This window comes from Alligator mississippiensis, chromosome 1 (genome assembly GCF_030867095.1).
Source record: "Alligator mississippiensis isolate rAllMis1 chromosome 1, rAllMis1, whole genome shotgun sequence".
In the NCBI taxonomy this organism is placed as follows: domain Eukaryota; kingdom Metazoa; phylum Chordata; order Crocodylia; family Alligatoridae; genus Alligator; species Alligator mississippiensis.
Window position 1 is genome coordinate 447360262 of NC_081824.1, and position 19596 is coordinate 447379857.

The following is a 19596-nucleotide window of genomic DNA, read 5'->3' on the forward strand; positions in this document are numbered from 1 at the left end:
AGACTCAAGGCACCTTCAATAGGCTCGAGGCACTATACAATAGACCCAAGGCACCCCTTCATAATTTCTGTAAATTAACTGACACCCCATTTAAAAAACTAACTTATTATAGTGCTTAAATCCTTGCAGAGGGCCTGGGTAGTGGGGGCAGGGGAACAGCTAGGCAGGGACTAAGCTGGAGCCTGCACTTGACTGCGCATCTCCTTGCACCTTGCGGCACTCTTCAAAGGATCTTGTGGCATCCCTGGGTGTCCCGACACCCTGACTGAGAATCAGTCCTGTCCTCATTAACAAGACAAAGAATGCAGGACCTAATCCCTGTCAGGAGATGTTTAAGTTGCATTAAAAAAATTCAGGGCAAAATGCAAATTGGTAAATTAAGGACCTAAAAAAAAATCTAGAGAAAAACCAATCCTGAAAGTCCCAGCCACAAAACGCAGAAAGCAAAGTTTCCTCATTGTCTAACCTGGGGCTTTCAAGTATGCTAAAACGCAATCCAGTCTGAGCAGTTAGGTGCCTACCTCTTGCCCATTCTCCACTACAATGCAGATACGAGACAGACTGACACCTAAATCCCCAAAGAGACCTGATCTATTAGGCATGCTTCAAGCATGTCAAATGCCCAATCACATCACTGAGTTCAGCACAAAGCCCAGCAGCCACAGTCATTCATTCAAAGACATCAGGGCATACTGCGCTCATAGCCAATCATTTGTAGAATAGGCTAGTGGCTACAGAGGACACAGGACACCTGGGGTCCAGACCTTTCGCAGACTGAGGAAATTCAAACTCGCATAACCTTCTTCCCAGAAGAGTACCCTACCCCAGAGGTAGTCAACCTGCAGCATGAGTGCCACAAGTAGCTTCTGTGTGTGGCACATGGCAGATCTGGGAGGGGGCAGACAGCACAGCAGCAGCCAGGACAGGAAACAAAAGGCAGAGCAGGACATTGGACAGGAGCACAGGGTATGGAGCAGAAAACAGAGCAACAGATCAGGCAGTGGAAGGGGATCAGAGTGGCACTCACGGAGGGTGCTGGGCTAATTTGTGGCATGCCTGCCACAAAGAGGCTGCCCCCATTGCCCTAATGGGCTAAAATGAAGGCCAGGTGGGGTGGCACTCTCCACCCTCATGTTGAAGGTGGGACTGCTGCACAGTCAAGAGTCACGAGGCCAAGCAAGAGGGGGTTTGTCACTAAAGCCTAGTGGCCCCTGCCTTTGTAGCTTAGCACAGGTAAGTTCTGGGTTCCAGTCCCTGTTCCCAAGGCTCTGTATGGATTTTACGTTACAAAGATAGTCATTGGAGTAAAAAAAAAAAAAATTAAAAATCCAGAAAACCAGGCTACAAATGCAGGTTCCCTTTGGCTTGCTTTATTTCTGGGTGCACAGTTGCCTGGGTCCAACTAAAGGGATGGAGAGATTCTCTTTACACACACACACACACACACACACACACACACACACCCCCCCCTCAGGCAGAATCCATGGTCATGTCTACATCCTGGAGCAATCTGCCCTGGACAGGCTGATCCTGAGCACAGCACAACATACCACCTACCACCCTCTATACACACACCAAATCCAGAAGAAAGCCAGTGAGACGGTTCTGGACTCATACACAGAGGCCACTCTCAAGCACTTTGAGGATCAAGCTCTTGGGAGCAGTCCCTGCAGCAACTTCACTAATGTATTTCCAGGTTTTAAGTATGTGAGTGGGTCCAGCTGAGCAGGACATGCTCAGGAACATATGGACTGGAGCATGGGACCGCAGAGGTGCAGAAACATCCCAAACCACCCTCTTCCTGTGCAAGTGCTCTAACCATTAAGATATCAACCATCAGGTTACTGTATGAAAGGGGGGTACCTCCACCAACCGTGGTCAACTGGCTGCACTCTGGATCCAAGCAAACAGAGGCTCCTACTGGGTATCTTCAACAACTCCAGGGAGGGGTGGTACCTCAGACACACCCTGTGCTTGGGTAGCTCTAGGCAACTCCCCTCACTCAGTGTCTGGGCTCTCTGAATAGCCCTTCAAGGGCCCTGACTCTCCCACTGTCAGTACAGGGAGACTAGATTCCTAACTCTGCTTCTCTGAATTACTTCCATGGGACTATGCACCTATTTTCAGAAATTTAAAGGACTAATCCAGTTAAAGTTACTAGGAAAGCTACTTACCTGCCTAAAGTTATTCACTAGCTTAAATATTTTGCCTGAGTGCAGAGCATGCACCTCTGAAATCACTGAAAGATGAATACTTTTGCAAGGGCTGAATTCCATTCAAATCTTCAAAATAATATGGTGTACATTTTTTGGATAGGCTGGAAAGCTGAACCTGCAAAAGTCACAGACGGACACCCCCATGAACAGACACAAATGGGGACTGTTTATACTCTTCCCCAGCCTGCCCCTCCAGCTACTACTCTGAACTCAGAACTGCTGCTGTTATTTTATTTTATTGCACCAGTCCTGAGAGACCCTGGCAGACTGGGTATTTTGCAGACACACTACACTGCAACAGTATCATTTCTGCCCCATAAAGCTCACTATCCAGGCTATGACAACAAGCACCATGCGATAGGTGGAGAATGACAGGTCAGGATGAAGAAAGCAAGCGCACCAAACATACGTGGAGGTCTCGCTTCAACACCCGCTTAGTCACTGACCTATTTGTGCCCCAGCACAAATATTCTGGTGACACGATTTAGCTGCCTATTTTCTGACAATCTATCCCCTAAGGCCTGGTCCATGATTATGTTTCTCAGTTTTTGCAGTCCTGTGCCATAAAAAAAGCTATGTGCCTTGGTATAACTATTCTGGGCAATATAAGCTATGTGCCTTGTTATAACTATCCAGGGCAGAACAAGGCAGAAAGGTTAAAACACAGACCAAATTTAGATTAGCAAGGGGAATCAAGGACAACAAGAAGTCCTTCTTTAGGTACAGAGGGAACAGGAAGAAAACAAATGGGAGTGTGGGGCCACTGTTCAACAACTCAGAAGAGCTGGTTACTGGCACCCAGGAGAAAGCTGAACTCCTGAATGACTACTTTGCCTCGGTCTTTCACCAGACCAAGGGGAAAACTACGCCAGGTAGAGTAGAGGATGAGCATGGTAGGAATAATCACCTTCCTACTATTGGGCTGTAGAATTGGTGCATGACCAATTAATACAATTAGACGTATACAAGTCAGCAGGACCGGATGATCTTCATTTGAGAGTGCTGAAGGAGCTGGCCAAAGTCATTGTGGAACCCCTGGCGAATCTCTTCCACAACTCGTGGTGCTCTGGAGAAGTCCCTGAGGACTGGAAAAAGGCCAATGTTGTGCCCATCCACAAGAAGGGCAGGAGGGAGGACCTGGGTAACTATAGGCCAATCAGCCTAACTTCCATCTGAGGGAAAATCCTAGAAAAGTTCATCAAGGAGCCTATCTGCGATAAGCCTGCAGAAGGCAAGATTCTGAATGACAGCCAGCATGGCTTTATCAGGGGCAGGTCTTGCCTTACCAACCTCATCTCCTTCTAAGACCAGGTAGCTCGCCACCCAGGCACAAGAGAGCAGGTTGATATTGTACACCTAGACTTCCAAAAGGCCTTTGATCTAGTATCCCATGGTGTCCTCACGAAAAAATTGGAAGATTGTGGGCTTAATTCCAAGACAGTCAGGTGGGTGAGAAACTGGCTGCAGGATAAGACCCAGAGAGTCGTAGCAAACAGATCTGTGTCATCCTGGCAAGAAGTGGGCAGCGGTGTCCTGCAGGGGTCAGTGCTCGGTCCAGTACTTTTCATCATCTTTATTTAACGATTTGGATGTGGGAGTTGAAGAGCTAGCTCACTGGCCAAGTTCGCAGACAACACCAAGTTACGGGGAAGTGTGGTCACGCTTGAAGATAGGCTACAGTTACAGGCGGACCTAGACAGGCTAGCAAGGTGGGTGGATCAGAACCTGATGAAGTTCAATGTTGATAAATGTAAAGTGCTCCACCCGGGGACGAGCAACCCCCAACACACCTACAGGCTTGGCAGCACCAAACTGACTAGCACCACGAATGAAAGGGACCTGGGGGTAATAATAGACCATAGTATGAATATGAACCGGCAGTGTGATGCTGTAGCTGGTAGGGCAAATAATACTCAGGCATGCATCAATCGATGCATCTCCAGCAAAGCCAAGGAGGTGATTCTTCCACTCTACTCAGCACTGGTGAGGCTGCAGCTGGAGTATTGCATCCAGTTCTGGGCACCACACTTTAACAAGGGTGTGGACAAGCTTGAGAGAGTCCAAAGAAGAGCCACCCATATGATCAGTCTCAAAAGGCAAGCCATGTGAGGAAAAGCTGAGGGATCTGGGAGTCTTCAGCCTGAGGAAAAGAAGGCCTAGAGGGTACCTGGTAGCAGCTTACCGCTACATCAGGGCAGTACATCAAGGGCTCAGTGAGCAACTGTTCACCAGGGCACCCGAGGGGAAAACCAGAAGTAATGGCCACAAACTCCTGGAAGATAGATTCAGGCTTAACATTAAGAAAAACGTCTTCACAGTCAGGGTGTCCAGACTGTGGACTAAGCTCCGACCAGAGGTGGTGCAATCACCTACCCTGGTACCCTGGAAATCTTCAATAGGAGACTAGAGAGTCAGCTTGCTGGGGTCACCTGACCCCCAGTTATCTTTCCTGCTTGGTGAAGGGGGCTAGACCCAATGATCTTGTGAGGTCCCTTCTGGCCTTACAATCTATGAAACAATTGAATGCTATAGTGCAACTAAGGCAGACAAGGTTCCTTGGGTAAATTTGATATCTTTTATTAGACCATCCAGGAAAACCACACACCAACTGCTGAAACTTCCTTAGCCTGACGAAGGGTTTTTGAACCCAAAAGTTTGCTTAATAACTTTTCTCCAACTATTTGGGTTGCTCTAATAAAAGATATCAAATTCACTCAAGGAACCTTGTCTGCCTATGTCCTTAAACCAACATGGCTACAACCTAAACCCCTGCAACATAGTGCAACTAAGAAATGTTACTTCATCCATGACAGTAGATGAAGAAGAATATACCATGAGCTGTAGATCAAACCCCAAAGCCAGCAGCAAAAATGCCCTTGGATTTCCACAGGAATCAAGATTTGACCCACAGCATGTTCAAGGTTTTGAGATCCTTCAGAAGAAAATCTAAAAGCATCCACACCTGAGGACGGGGGGTAATCCAGGCTGACCTTGACAGGCTCAGTAAATGGGTGGACGAGAACCTGATGGTGTTTAACACTGAAAAACGCAAGGTTCTCCACCTTGGGAGGGAAAACCTGAAGCATGTCTATAGGCTTGGCAGCGCTACGCTGACTAGCACTACGGATGAGAGCGACTTGAGGGTCAGGACTGACCACAAGATGAACATGAGCCTGCAATGTGATGCTGCAGCCAGTAAAGTGAGCAAAATACTGGCTTGCATCCATAGATGCTTCTGAAGCAAATCCCAGGACGTCATTCTCCCGTTGTACTTGGCCTTGGTGAGGACACAGCTGGAGTACTGCATCCAGTTTTGGGCTCCACAATTCAAAAAGGATGTGGAGAAGCTTGAGAGAGTCCAGAGGAGAGCCACACGCATGATCAGAGGTCAGGAAAACAGACCTTATGGCAAGAGGCTGAGAGCCATGGGACTTTTCAGCCTGGAAAAGCGCAGGCTCAGGGGCAACCTGATGGCCACCTATAAGTTTATAAGGGGTGTTCACCAGGACCTGGGGGAACATTTGTTCACCAGAGCACCCCAAGGGATTACAAGGTCGAACGGTTATAAACTCCTGTAAGACCGTTTCAGGCTGGACATAAGGAAGAACTTCTTTACTGTCCAAGCTCCCAAGGTCTGGAATGGCCTGCCGCTGGAGGTGGTTTAAGCACCTACTTTGAACACCTTCAAAAGAAACCTGGAAGTTTTTCTTGCTGGGATCCTATGACCCCAGCTGACTTCCTGCCCCTGGGGCAGGGGGCTGGACTTGATGATCTTCCAAGGTCCCTTCCAGACCTAATGTTTATGAAATCTAAGCTACCCAATTTCTTATCAAGGTATCAATGACACCAAATAGGAATGAGGGCTAATTTCACAGGCAGGTACATGAGTGATCTTGCTTGCTTACCAGCTTTGACACTACCAATTGCTTCTGCTGTTAACGGGGAAATATCACATCTACTGGAGAAGAGTGGATGGTCCTGGTAAAGAAACCCAGTGTCTTCCAGTATCTGGACAGGACTACTGGGTTTGTAACATACACAAGGGGGGCCTACAAGAAAGAAAAATGGGATGTCAGTATCAATAAACTTTTTGAATAGACAGTTTTGATGCTATGGCTCGATGTTGATACATTTTGTGAGTGTGACTAAGTGAGCAAAAGTAGCATGCCTTGCCAGGCCACACCTCTTGTTTGATCCACTTATTTCAGGTGCTAGGACCCACTCGTGACATGTCTGAATGTTTGGGGGAAAGGGGAATCTGCATATTCAATACCCCTTGATTTCCTTGAGTGTGGAATATGCAGAATCTCTCAATAAACGCTCAGCCCATCATATGATTGGTTCTTTACTGTGCAAAATTTATCCTGTATCAGAAACCTACCTAAGAACTTCAAAAGACAATTTTCAATGCAATAAAGAATTACTCCCTTGCGTACAGAGAAGGCCGATATTAAACCAGAATTCAATATACAATCCTTATTTTCTGTTGCTTTAGCCCTAGGAAAGAAATGTATGATACCTAGCTATGCAAGAAAAGAAAGCATAGCTGTCCTTTATACCAAACACAGGATACAATTTAATTGGCCTGCAATATGTAAAGAAACATTTTAGATGATCTTATCCATTCTTATTTTGAACTTTATAAATCTAATAATTTTTGCTTTAAGGAGCCCAGAAGGTTCAAAATCAGGAACTGGAAAAACAGCTACTGAAAGCTACACAAGTTGAGGATCAGGATTTGTTATTTTGAGCCCTGGTGCAATATGAGACTAAGGAACCAGTGACTGGGAAGGTCTGTCAACCTATGAACCTGCACATTGTTCTGTAGCATCGGGAAGCTGGGAGACTCTAGCCCATAAAGGTACAAAGTATTCATCTCCAGCCTTGGCAGGCTATCTCTCTAGGCTTTAGACCAGTGGTTTTCAACCTGTCCACAGACCCCTGAGGGTCCACAAACTATGTCTAAGGGGTCTGTGAAAGATGATTATGATCAATCAAAAGTATGCAAATACTCACACTTACAATTCAAGGGCGTCCGCACCTCCATTTGAATTTTTTTTAGGGGTCCACAAATGAAAAAAAGGTTGAAAACCATTGGCTTACACTACAAAAATCAGATAATTCTTTTATTATCTTGCTTAAAGCATCACCCACCAATCCCACCCAATATTCTAGCATAGCTGTTACATTATGTCTATATTGGTGATATGGGGGGGCTGCCTGTTGCATTAAATTAGCTTACTGAGACAACTCCATTGAATCCTGCATTTCCACTTAAAAAAAAACAATTAATCAATATCATCAATGACCTCTTCTGTATATATCTGTATGGCTTTCCCTCCATCCTTCTCCTCTCTGCATTGAGGTGGCAGACTTTGTCTGCTATACTTCTTCACTCGGTAGGAGTGTTGCCAGCGGATCGAGGGAAGTGATTATTCCCCTCTATTCAGCATTGGTGAGGCCACATCTGTGTTCAGTTTTGGGCCCCCCCACTACAGAAAGGATGCAGACAACTTGGAGAGAGTCCAGTGGAGGGCAGCAAAAATGGTGAGGGGGCTAGGGGACATTTGTGAGGAAAGGCTGAGGGAACTGGGTTTATTTAGTCTACAGAAAAAGAGACTGAAGGGATATTACAGCCTTCAACTACCTGAAAGGAAGGTTGAAAGAGGATGGGGCTACACTGTTTTTAGTGGTGGCAGATGACAGAACAAGGAGCGACAATCACAAGTTGCAGCCCCTCTAACCCCCACAGGGAAGCCAGCCTTTACGGACGCACAGCCCCCAGCAGTGGCACACCCCTAGTACCTTCCCTGCGGTACTCCTCAAGGTAGACATGTGACAATGAGCTGGGTTGGGACTCTGGACCCTAGTGCAGCTGTTTGCAGGCTTGGAGTTGCCTGCCACATCTGGCCTGGGCTCTGGGCAGCTGCTGCCAGCCATGGAGCCCAGGCTACTTGCTCCTGACCACCTGCTGTGAGCAGCCCAGGTCCATGGCTGGCGACAATTGCCCAGGCTGATAGTGGCATGCCGAGCAAAACGGCCTTGAATGCCATGCTCTGGCATGCATGCCAGGGGCTGCTGACCTCTGAGCTAGGCATTTTCAGCTTGTAGAAAAGGCACTTAAGAGGGGACATGACAACAGTCTTCAAATACTTGAAGGGCTATCATAAAAAGGAGGGAAAATATCTTTTCTCTCTCGCTGCAGAGAGAAGAATGCACATCAATGGCCTGGAGCTGCAGCACAGTAGGTTTAGACTGGATATCAGGAAAACCTCCTTCAGTGTTGTAACAGTGAGGCAGTGGAATAGACTGCCTAGGAAAGTTGTGGACTGTCCATCACTGGAGGTGTTCAAGAAGTTGGGCAGCCATCGGTCAGGGATGTTCTAGGCATAAGCATGCCTATGTTGTACTAAGGGTATTTTCCATGCTTCTGGGCCTTGCTGGTTGCCCCAGGGCTGAGAGGGAATTCCACCCCCCACCACTGCCACGTCTGCCAGGGTTTTTAAGCCTCTCAGAGGCACTGAGTGTTGGCCTACGCCAAGGCCGGGGATTTGGCTTAGGGTGGGTTAGTGCTCCTGCTGGGACTTAAAACCTGCAGATGCCTGGCTAGAGGATTTTGCCCCTCCACTCAGGGTCAGACTGATTGCCAGGAACGAATTTTACCCCATGGTCAGACTGATATGGACTGTGGGGGTTTTACCCTCCTCTGCAGCATGGGTCATGGCCCTCTTCCTGGGATCTCCTGAGCACATTTTGCAGCAGACGGACATTGGCCACCATGGTCCCCCTGCTTTACCTGTGGCAGGTTAGGGTGATATGTCTTGTGTTGTGTCCGGGTTGACTGTGTGGTTTGCTAAGAGTTTAGACAATGGATTTGTACAGAAAGGTTTGGACACGGATGATCCTGCCCCAGGCAGGGGGTTGGACTAGGCGACCTCTGGAAGTCCCTTCCAGCCCTGCTTTGCTATGATCTCATCTGACTACACAGAGCTTCACCTACCACCATGTTCTTGACTCACAGATTTCTTTCTCTACTCTTAAATTATCCCACCTTAACCAAACATGCATCTCTGACACCCTTTTTGACATCTTTTTCTGCCATATCATCTTTGCATCCTTCCTGGGTACTGTTGGCAACTCCATTATCCTTCAGCAGCCCTTGTACCCTGTGTTCCCTTGACTCCTCTCTCTGTCTGAAATATTGCCCCTGCCACTAAGTCCTGATAGGTTCTTCCTCTACAGCCTCTCCATTTACTAAAAACAAATATTTTTTCCCCCAATTATTTCATTTTTATTATAATAATCTATAAAAAGTCACAGAAATGCTAAAACATGAGCCAAACTTTGCTCCGGTCACTCTGCCTTTTATACTTCCCACCTCCCTTCCCATGTTTGAATGATACCTTTCTTATATTTTTATTCTAGAGAGTGGGCTCTTTAGAGCAAGGATCCTAGATCACGTCTTCCACCCATGCTGGCTTTATGCTGGTATAACAATGATGTAGGAAAAGTTCCTCTTTATTTCTACTCCTGTAAGCTGCTAGAAAGCCATGCCTTTTCTCTCTGCAGAACATGGTCAGCATCAAAGAAATAACAGATGACAGTGCCCGCATCTAGGTGATGGTGAGCCCGCATCTGAGAAAGCAGTCAGGGATGATTTTAAGCAGGCAAGTAGCCCCAGTAACTTCAACTAGATCAGTACCTTAAATGCCTGAAAATAGGTGCCTGGCTCCAAGGAGGTAATTTAAAGAAGAAGGGTTCGGAATCTAGGCTCCCTGCACTGACAGTGGAAGAGTTGGGGCATCTGCCAGCTGCTTCGAAACCCCAGACACTGAGTGTGAAAAGTTGCCTAGAACTACCCAAGAAGAAACACCAAGTACAGGGTACATCTGAGCTACCACCCTTCCCTGGAGTTGTTGGGGATATCCATTAGGAGCCTCTGCCTGCTTTGAAGTTTCATATCCTGATAATGCAGAATAAGAGGAGAGTAGTTAATTATTCAATAATGTGCACCAGGCATATTTTAAATAAATGGCATTTTGTCAATGAGGCTTCCACCCCAAACTAAAGTCAACCCTGACAAAAAGACCAGTGATGGGTCAGAGCAAACACCTCAGAGAGGTTGTGACTACATGCCCCAGTTCTGCATTCAGGCTCTGTCTCAGGAGAGCCAGAGAGAAGTGCTGGGAAGGGTCACTCAGGGCTTGGGGCTGCCCTTGAGCAATCTACTGTTCCTAAATGCCAATCTCAGGCACACTTCAGTGGGAGGCATTTATTCTGTCGGCTTGGATCTGGAGTCAGAGGAAAAAGCATGTAGTTACTTTCAGTGATTTTCATTTTTAGTGAATTAAGGTTTCTTTTCACTTTCACCTACAACATTTCAGTTTAAGTCAACTCCACTACTCCTAGTAGGGCCACATTAGACTAAATGAGAACAAAATCTGTCCCAACAGCTTTACAGGGTGAAGCCATCTTTTTTGTGCCCAGAGGAGAGGAAAACAGAATTTCTGTGAAATGTTAATGAATTCATCATTTTATCATTCATATTATGCATGACTATGTACAGCAGTTATCTATATTTAGAGAGCAAGTAGGAAAGATTACTCAATTGGGTGCATATGAGCCAAAAAAAATTGTCAACTTAGCATAGAGTATTCTCGTAGTGTTAATGCTGTTATTGAATTGAATTTTAAAGAGATTCATAGATGTTAGGGTCGGAAGGGACCTCAATAGATCATCGAGTCCGACCCCCTGCATAGGCAGGAAAGAGTGCTGGGTCTAGATGACCCCAGCTAGATACTCGTCTAACCTCCTCTTGAAGACCCCCAGGGTAGGGGAGAGCACCACCTCCCTTGGGAGCCCGTTCCAGACCTTGGCCACTCGAACTGGGAAGAAGTTCTTCCTAATGTCCAGTCTAAATCTGCTCTCTGCTAGCTTGTGGCCACTGTTTCTTGTAACCCCCGGGGGCACCTTGGTGAATAAAAACTCACCAATTCCCTTCTGTGCCCCCGTGATGAACTTAAAGGCAGCCACAAGGTCGCCTCTCAACCTTCTCTTGCGGAGGCTGAAAAGGTCCAGTTTCTCTAGTCTCTCCTCGTAGGGCTTGGTCTGCAGGCCCTTGACCTGTGTGGCCCTTCTCTGGACCCTCTCCAGGTTATCCACATTCCTCTTGAAGTGCGGCACCCAGAATTGCACGCAGCACTCCAACTGCGGTCTGACCAGCGCCCGATAGAGGGGAAGTATCACCTCCTTGGATCTATTCGTCATGCATCTGCTGATTCACGATAAAGTGCCATTGGTCGATTGTTTTAATTCAGATTGCATCCCTCTAATGAGAGAAGTGGTGTTGGCGATACAGCAATTATGCAGCATGCTCAAGTTTGTCTTCAGGCCCCGTATCTTTTCCTCAGGGGCTTCCTTCAAGCCTTCCTGCTCCTCAAACTAGCTTCAGCAACGTCCCGGCTCCAGCATCTGCATAATAACCTAGGTGAAGCAACAGAAGTCGGCTCTTTGCCCAGCTCCCTCCTCTGCAAGGACCTGCAGCACTACAACTGGATCATTTCACTTACTGAACTGTCAAGGGTCCCATAAAGGGCTAACCTAAGAACACAGCAGGAACTAGTGAGAGACTGCTTATTTGTGGACTCCCTAACACCCTTGTTTCTTGATACCACACCAGGAGCCACTGGGAGATGGCTAGCTTGAGAATAACAGGTGGCCACTGCTCTGTTTGCTATCTCTGAAATGACTATAGTCTTCTGCTTCAATGTCAAGTTAAAGGTATCTCCCTGCCTGCCTTTCCTACACAAAATTTTTTATGAATTAATCAATAGGAATTTTGTATTAAACAAGCAGGACGAGGGCTTGGATAGTCTTTCTGAATATAAGCTGTATACTTCATTTAGAAAAACAGAAGGTAAGAAAACAAATGGTATCATCCAGCACAGCCAGCCCCAAACAGTGAAAGAGTCATGAATCAGACACTGACATCCACTTAGCCAACTTTAAAATAGTGAGATTAAAAAGTAAGTATTTTTATATTTAAAATGCCCTGCCTCCCCCCCCCCGGCCTTACGGTTTTTAAACCTTTTGGGTGCACTCAGGTTTTCTGTTTTTCTCATCAAACATGCAGGCAGGAAACTAATGGTATTCTTTTTAAATGAAAGCAAATATTCTAATCAAATCACTTGTCTTTTAGGAGCAGAGGCATCAACTAAAACAGCTCTGTAACAAGACTTGAGAAAAAAAAAATAAATCACAAGAGCTAGTAATCCTGATCATCTCCCAATGGCTCTCAGACTTGGCCAGATTCTGATCTCAGTCACAACAACGTCACCATATTACTCATACCCAGGGAAAAATGCCCCCTCTGTGCCTTGTGTGTTATTGTAGTGGTGTTTTATGTTCATTCACTGTAGGTTTCAATTAAATGTCAGATTTAATTGGCACAAGAACCATACACCAGTTTATGTGTAAAACAGATAACAGTTGCTGAAAGATCAGTATTTGGCAGATAGCCACAATCCAGACTACCCACAATATTATACAACTGGAAGCTGTTTTAGCTTTGTAAGCAGTTTTGGGCCAAAGCAGAAGTTATCTATTTTTCTTTCTCTGTTTGATGTTATCAATGGAGTCCTCAGAAACTGAGAGGGTGCATCCACACCTGCAATTAATGCAACTGAATAAATTCTAGTGCAATTTGAACCAGAGTAAACTAACCCTGACATCACCGTCTATGTGTGCATTTAAGTGCAATAATTTACTCCCCTGTCAGATAGTACCCATGTCTGACAGGACTATCTGACAGTGTTGTAAATTAGTCTACACCAGTTCATTTGGTGCACATATGTAGACAGTGATGCTTTACTGCACAATAGTCTACTGTACAGTAAAAAGCATGTGTAAATGCTCCCAGCTTGTCTCTCTGGAAAGGAGTGTTGCTCCGAACACTCAATGGCAAATCTCCCAATTATTATAAGGTTCTAAAACATCTCCTGAGCACCCTCACAGATCACCAAGCAAGACTATCTTATCTCCTTGCAGACTGTATATCCAGGGATGAACTCTTAGGTGTGGCAACTCATCTCCTCCCGATGATGTCTATATGCATTTTATCACACTGCTATTCACAGCATGAATCTCACCCACCTGACTCAGTCACCAAAGCATTGCTCCTTCTGTACACCTCAGCCCTCTGTACATCCTACCAAAGCTGGGCTTATAAGACAGAAAATCCTCAAGTGCTAAGGTTAAGATTGAGTCCTCTGTGCCACTGCAATAGTGAACAGGGGCTACAAAAGCATCAGACAGAGCGCAATTCACTTAGTACAGGTGCTATGTAAGACCTACACAGGGTCCTTCACAAGATCAGCACAGAGACCGTGTCCAGCAAGGAGCCAGGAGCTGAAAGCTGTGGGAGGAGAGATTCTGAGCAATGGTACTTCCCATAGGGTGCCTAGGAGAGCCTGTCATAGGGTATGTCAGTAGATCTCAGCCGTTTTTAGTCTCAAGATACCTTTTGTTAGACTCAAGGCACACCTCCTTAGATTCAAGACACCCATCGGAAACTGCCAGCTTTTAGTTTTCACTCATTTTTTGACCATAGAAAAATAATACAGCAATTCTTCTGTCGCAAAGAACTCAGAAAGACCACAACCAGTCAGAATGCTTTTAACACTATGGATTCTTACTCAAATTCATTGGGTTTATCTTGTGAATCATGTTCGCACACCTAACAATGCTGTCACTGGGTGGCATCCCATGGCACCCTGGTTGACAATCACTGGTGTAGCTCAAGCCTCGGAGTTGCCCAAGTCATGCATGGGGGCATTTTAGCCCCCAAAGCAGCCTCTAATCAAAATGGTGCAGAGGGAGCTTAAAGTACAAAAGATGCAGCAGAGCCTGGAGTCCCTACATTCCTCAGCACAGCACAGCACAGCACAGCACATCTCTGAAGTGGTTGTAATCTAGACAGCAAACCCTTTGGGGCAGCCAGGGTCCTTCTGTCTGTCTTATGGCACACCCCACATCCTACAACAGCACTGGTACTAAACCAGCCATAAGTATTAATATGAGCTCAAGACATCTCTTCCTTCTCACTGTCCTCGTGATATTGCAGTGATGGGAGCTGTCATATTGAATGAAATAGTTTGAATGTTTGTAAAGGTTGCCCATTAGCCAGTTTCAGGAAGAAGATAAGATTGATCTCCTTATCTAGTTCATTGTTTTGGGGACTACGTGCAAAAGGTCCTGACTTTGCTTAAAGTCTTAATTTAAATTTCATCTTTTAGAAGTCTTTTACAAAGAGAGCAAATATCCTGAATTCCAAGAGATCAAACCCTAAGGCCTTTTGACCAGGTTGGTAAGAAAAGGGCATTTGCAGTGATATGGAAGTTTCCCAAAGGTAATTTAAAATGCTCAACAAAGGCAAAAGAATCTGTTGAGTAAGATCCGAGCCCAAATTTGGGAGCAGTGACAGATTGAGTAGGAGGAGCCCACTGATGGCAGCTCACTCAATAAAAACTGTAACTTACTGTCCCAATTTGGAGGTGACTATACTTGTAGACCAACGAAGGAAAAATCGCAAGTATAGCCCGGGTCAGATTGATCATCTGAACCACCCTCTCCGTGAACACGAATCTCTTAGTTCATGCTGAAGCCACGGAGCACCTGAAAGGGACTGAAGGAAGGGGACTTAGTCCTATCATTGCTGAGGCCAGCCTATTGAATTGTATTACTGAGCCCATTCCATTGAACCGTACTACTGAGGCCAACCCATTAAATCGTACTACTGAGGAATGAAACCATATTTTGGTATTTGGCTTCTCGGAATTCTAGGATTGTAAGTATAATATGAAAAATAATAGTACTGATTCAAATTTAACTTTTAGTTGTAATTGTAGTTGTTTTTGTAACACTAATTCTTATAGTATTGTTTGGGAAGGAAGTACATCCGAAGCATTGTTTCTGATATATGTAATTACTGTGTTTTTAATGTTTGTGGTGCTTCTTAAAGCTAAGCAGTGTTATATACGTAGCAAAGAGTTTTAAAATAAAATTGTGTTGTATAAATTAAGTGTGTAATCATTGTGAAATCGTGCAATCAGTTAACTACTCCCCTAGCCAGTGCATCAAAACGAATCAGTAAATTGTGTGGGATTTTCTCTATTCCATAACCCACTAGAGACATGGCATCACGAACAGGATGCGCTGGTTGCCCATTTCAAAATGGGATGAATGTGTTGCAGCATTGCACATTCCACAATGATAATGAGGGAACTTGGAAGGTAAATATAAGGGATCTTCATAATGAGGATGAAACAATCACGTATAGTTTTATGTTTACACAAGAAAGTTTAAGATGCTGTCTGGGAGGAATTCAGAAATCATATGGTCCACTAGATTGGAGTTTAGAAAATAAAGAAGTAAAGCCAGAAGTAAAGGTGTGTAGGAAGAAAGAAAGTAGAAAAGAAGAGGGAGGTTTTCGAGAGATAATGCGAAAGGTGTTAGGGAAAGGAGTTTACGATCAGTTAAAATTGCCACTAGCAAGGGAGGTAACGTGTTTAAAAGCAGAAGAGATACTAAGAGAGTTAGAAGTAAGTTGCAAACAAGCAGCAGGAGGTCCTTTGAAAAAACCTAATTACCCGTCCCTCTTAGGAGAGGCAGCTCGGGGAATCATTCACTTATTGCATGAGGTAGAAAATTTAGCAGCCGAGAATAATGTTTTAAAATTGGTTATGAACCAGAGCAAAGTGAATGAAACAGAGGAGCATGGAGAGAAACCAAGTAAAATATCTGTGCAACCTACTGCACCCTCTCCAATTGCTCCATCCACTCCACCCCCATATGCAGAAGTTACAGTAGAATTGAAAGAATTAAAAGCTGACTATGAGGTAGAAGTAGCTAAAGGTAGAGCAGAGCCAATACTGGAGGCATGTCCTATAGTAACTACTAGTTGGAAACAACAAGGCACAAATCCTGCGATTAGGCAGAATATCTATAGAGAAAGGAACAGGGAGGAAATAGAGGATTTGGCTAGGAGAACAGCACGACGTACTAATGAAAATTGCTATGTGTGGGTAGGAAGGATTATAGAGGAAGAAAATGGAATAGGGACCCTATTAAGTTCAGAGGAGGCCCTTCCACTAATAAGAAATTCGGGATGGAGTAAGGGGGCAATTCTCACAAATACCATGAATATAATTCCAGGAGGCATGTATCCCATAACTTTAGCTGGATTAATTGCCACCGGGGTGAAAAATCATTTGGGAGCTCTAAGCTTTCCCCAAAATTTAGAAGGGGGTATGAATAGCATCAGGTACATAATATGGGGAATTAGTTTTGCCCATTGGACAGCACCCCCAAACACCCTATCGGCAGTACAACAGAGATTAAGGAATGATTGTTTGTTTATCACCACTCCTGAACAAATAACTTGCAACAGGATGTCGTTAGAGGTAGCATCAAATGTTCTGAAAACTCCAGGAGTAAAAGCCTGGCTACTGCCGCTGGTGGGGCAGACACCCTGGGAAGTAGCTGATCAAATAGGAACTATAGTGCAGGAGGAAGAAATTAAGAAAAAGCCCAAAGTATATGTAACAGGAAAGGGCCCAAACAAACCTACCCCAACCAAAGAGGATAAGGCTATGTTTGGATTCTTGCTAAGTAAAGGGTTTGAAAGGGAAGAATTAAGAAAGAATACGCTGAAGGAAAACAAGCAGTTAGCCATAAGCCATGGATGGAAACCTTGGAAAGATTGGACTGCTGAGAAACAAAGCAACCCAAAAAACGGGTCACGGGGGGAGAGCCAGTAAAATTCTGTCCCTCCCCCGAGACAGCTGAAATTATGCCAGAACAACAAGAATTGAATGGAGATTCTCGCCCTTATGTAACCTTAGAATGCATGAATCACAAAGATTTAAGATTAGAGAGAGCAACTTTCCTAATGGATACAGGGGCATAAGTTAATATGATCAGGAAGGCAGACTCACATTTAGTTATTCCAAAAAATAAAGAAATTACCATTGTGGGAGTGAATGGGAAATATACTAAACATCAAGTTGGAACTATAATCCTAACAGGGGGAAAAGAAATAGAAGTATTAATTGGCTCAAAGAATATATTAGGCATGAATAGCATAAGGCATGATCCTTATCTAAAAGAATCATTAAAGGAGATGTTGCCAATTGAAGTCTCAGAGGAGGAACTCCACAAGCCTAAGTTAAAGAGTAAAATTTCACCCATGCCAAAAAAGGTGCGTGCTTACCAAATTAAGGACTCATTATCAGGCCCAACTCAAGTATTAATAAAAGAGCTAATAGATGAAGAAGCCACAGAATTAACCACCCCAGGCAAATATGTTAATCCTGCATGGACTATAGACAAAGGCAATGGGAAAGTCAGATTAGTAGTAGATTATCGAGAAGTAAATTTAAGAATAGAGGATGTGAGTATTATGCAAAATCACACTGCACAAGAAATATTGTATTCCCTTAGAAATTTAAAAGAACACCCATGGGGAGCAAGTATTGATTTGAAGAATATGTTTTTCTCAATCCCCATAAATGACAAAGAAGGTTTGTTAAACATGAACCTTAATGGGAACACATACCGATGGAAGGTATGTCCACAGGGGTATAAAAATTCACTAGCTATAGCTAATAGTTGTATAGGTAAAACCCTTATCAAATTTCAGGCAAACACAAATTATATAGCTGAAGGAATAAAGATCTGGCAATATGTAGATGATATACTAATAACTGGACCCACTGAGAAACAGGTTAATGAAACTCTAAAGCTGTTAATTAAACATTTAACTCAGGGAGGTTGGAAGGTAAATTCAGATAAAACAAAATGTACAGCTACAAGTTTCACCTTCTTGGGGAGAAAAATGAATGAAAAGGAAATAACCCCAGAAGATAAATGGGTAACAGCTTTAAAGAAAGCAATAGAAAAACCTCCAAAGACTGTAACTGAAATGCAAGCAATATTAGGAATTATTAATTGGTTAAGAGACTGGATTGAAAATGCCACAGTACAAACCAAGCTAATCAGGGCAGCAATAAAAAGTAAGCACTGGTCAGCAGCAGCTCAAGGCCAAGTAGAAAGAATAGTAGCAGATTTAAGTTCAAAACAATTAACTTTACATCGAATACATAATCAGTTACCAATGGAATTATACATCAGGACAGGTATAGATTGGGTAAGTGGAAAGGCAGTCCAAGGAAGTAACGTGATAGACTTATGGAGTCTCACACTTAAAGGATCTGAAGCTAGATATGGAACTTTACCTAATAGGTAAAGTATTACTTGGGTTACACCACTGTTATAAAAGGTATAGCCGAGAGTTAACAGAGAATGCAAAGATCCACCATCCTGCAGGGGGAGAGCTTGTAAATCTTAATGCTCCACCTGTTGATTTTGAAGGAAATCAGAACACTTGGGTAAAGTTAGCCTCTAGCCTGATGCAAAACTGGGGAAAGAATTGGCAAGGGCGAAGAATCCCAAATGACAGCCAACAAATAATGCCACAATGGACACATGATGGAGGCATGTTTATGGAAGGATGGGGATTCAGTGATGGTTCAACCAAAAATGGGTATAAATTTGGTTGGAAGTGTACCAAGTGTCAGGTAACTCACCTAACCAATAACATTAATAATTGCAATGCCCAATTATTAGAATTGAAGGGGATGCAAGCATTAATACAACATTGTATGTTGAATCATGGTTCAGACATCTGGGAGTTGGTAACAGATAGTAAGTACATTTGGCAAGTGCTAACTAAGGGAGCTAAGCCAGTAGTACATTTAGAAATTTGGGAAAATATCTTGAAGGTGTTAACTACACATAGAATCCCAACATTTGTTACCCACACCAAAAGTCATACAAGAAATACTAACCAACATCATGCAGCTTTGGATAAAGAAGTACAAAATTTTAGTATAGAAAAGAACCAAGAAGCTGAATTAGAACCATACCTTACATGGTTACATGAATACAGTGGGCATTGGAACCAAGTACAGGAAAACCGAATTTTAGAAGTTAATGGATGGGGGCCAATAAATGCCTATAATCTAAGGAAAAGAATTAGACAACAGTGTGAAGTATGTAACCAGTTCAAAATTTCACCCAAAAATCAGTATGCGTATAATTATCTTAAAAGTGACTATTTCAACCCAGGTGAAACATGGCAAGTGGATCTAATGGGGCCATTAACAGATGCAAAAAGGTTCCCAAGTGGACTGGTAGTAGTGGATATGGGAACAAGAATGATTAATTGTGTTCCACTAAAACATACCACAGCTAATGATGTTGTAAAGGCATTAGAAAAAATTGGTGGTTCATGGAAGATCCCAAAACAAATTGCTACAGATGG

General features: G+C 44.1%; 1 protein-coding gene across 8 annotated transcripts in view; it reads right to left on the reverse strand.

Annotated features, from left to right (window-relative positions):
• The window catches only part of AMOTL1 (angiomotin like 1), a 167987-nt gene that overhangs the window by 80906 nt on the left and 67485 nt on the right, over window positions 1-19596 (reverse strand). For 5 of the 8 annotated variants that reach the window (XM_019483640.2, XM_019483639.2, XM_014611266.3 and 2 more), the window contains one exon: window positions 6122-6265. The exons of the other annotated variants lie outside the window; for them this stretch is intronic. In XM_019483640.2, coding sequence (XP_019339185.1) covers window positions 6122-6265 — 144 coding nt within the window. The remainder of the gene's footprint in view (window positions 1-6121; window positions 6266-19596) is intronic. 8 annotated transcript variants of the gene reach the window in all.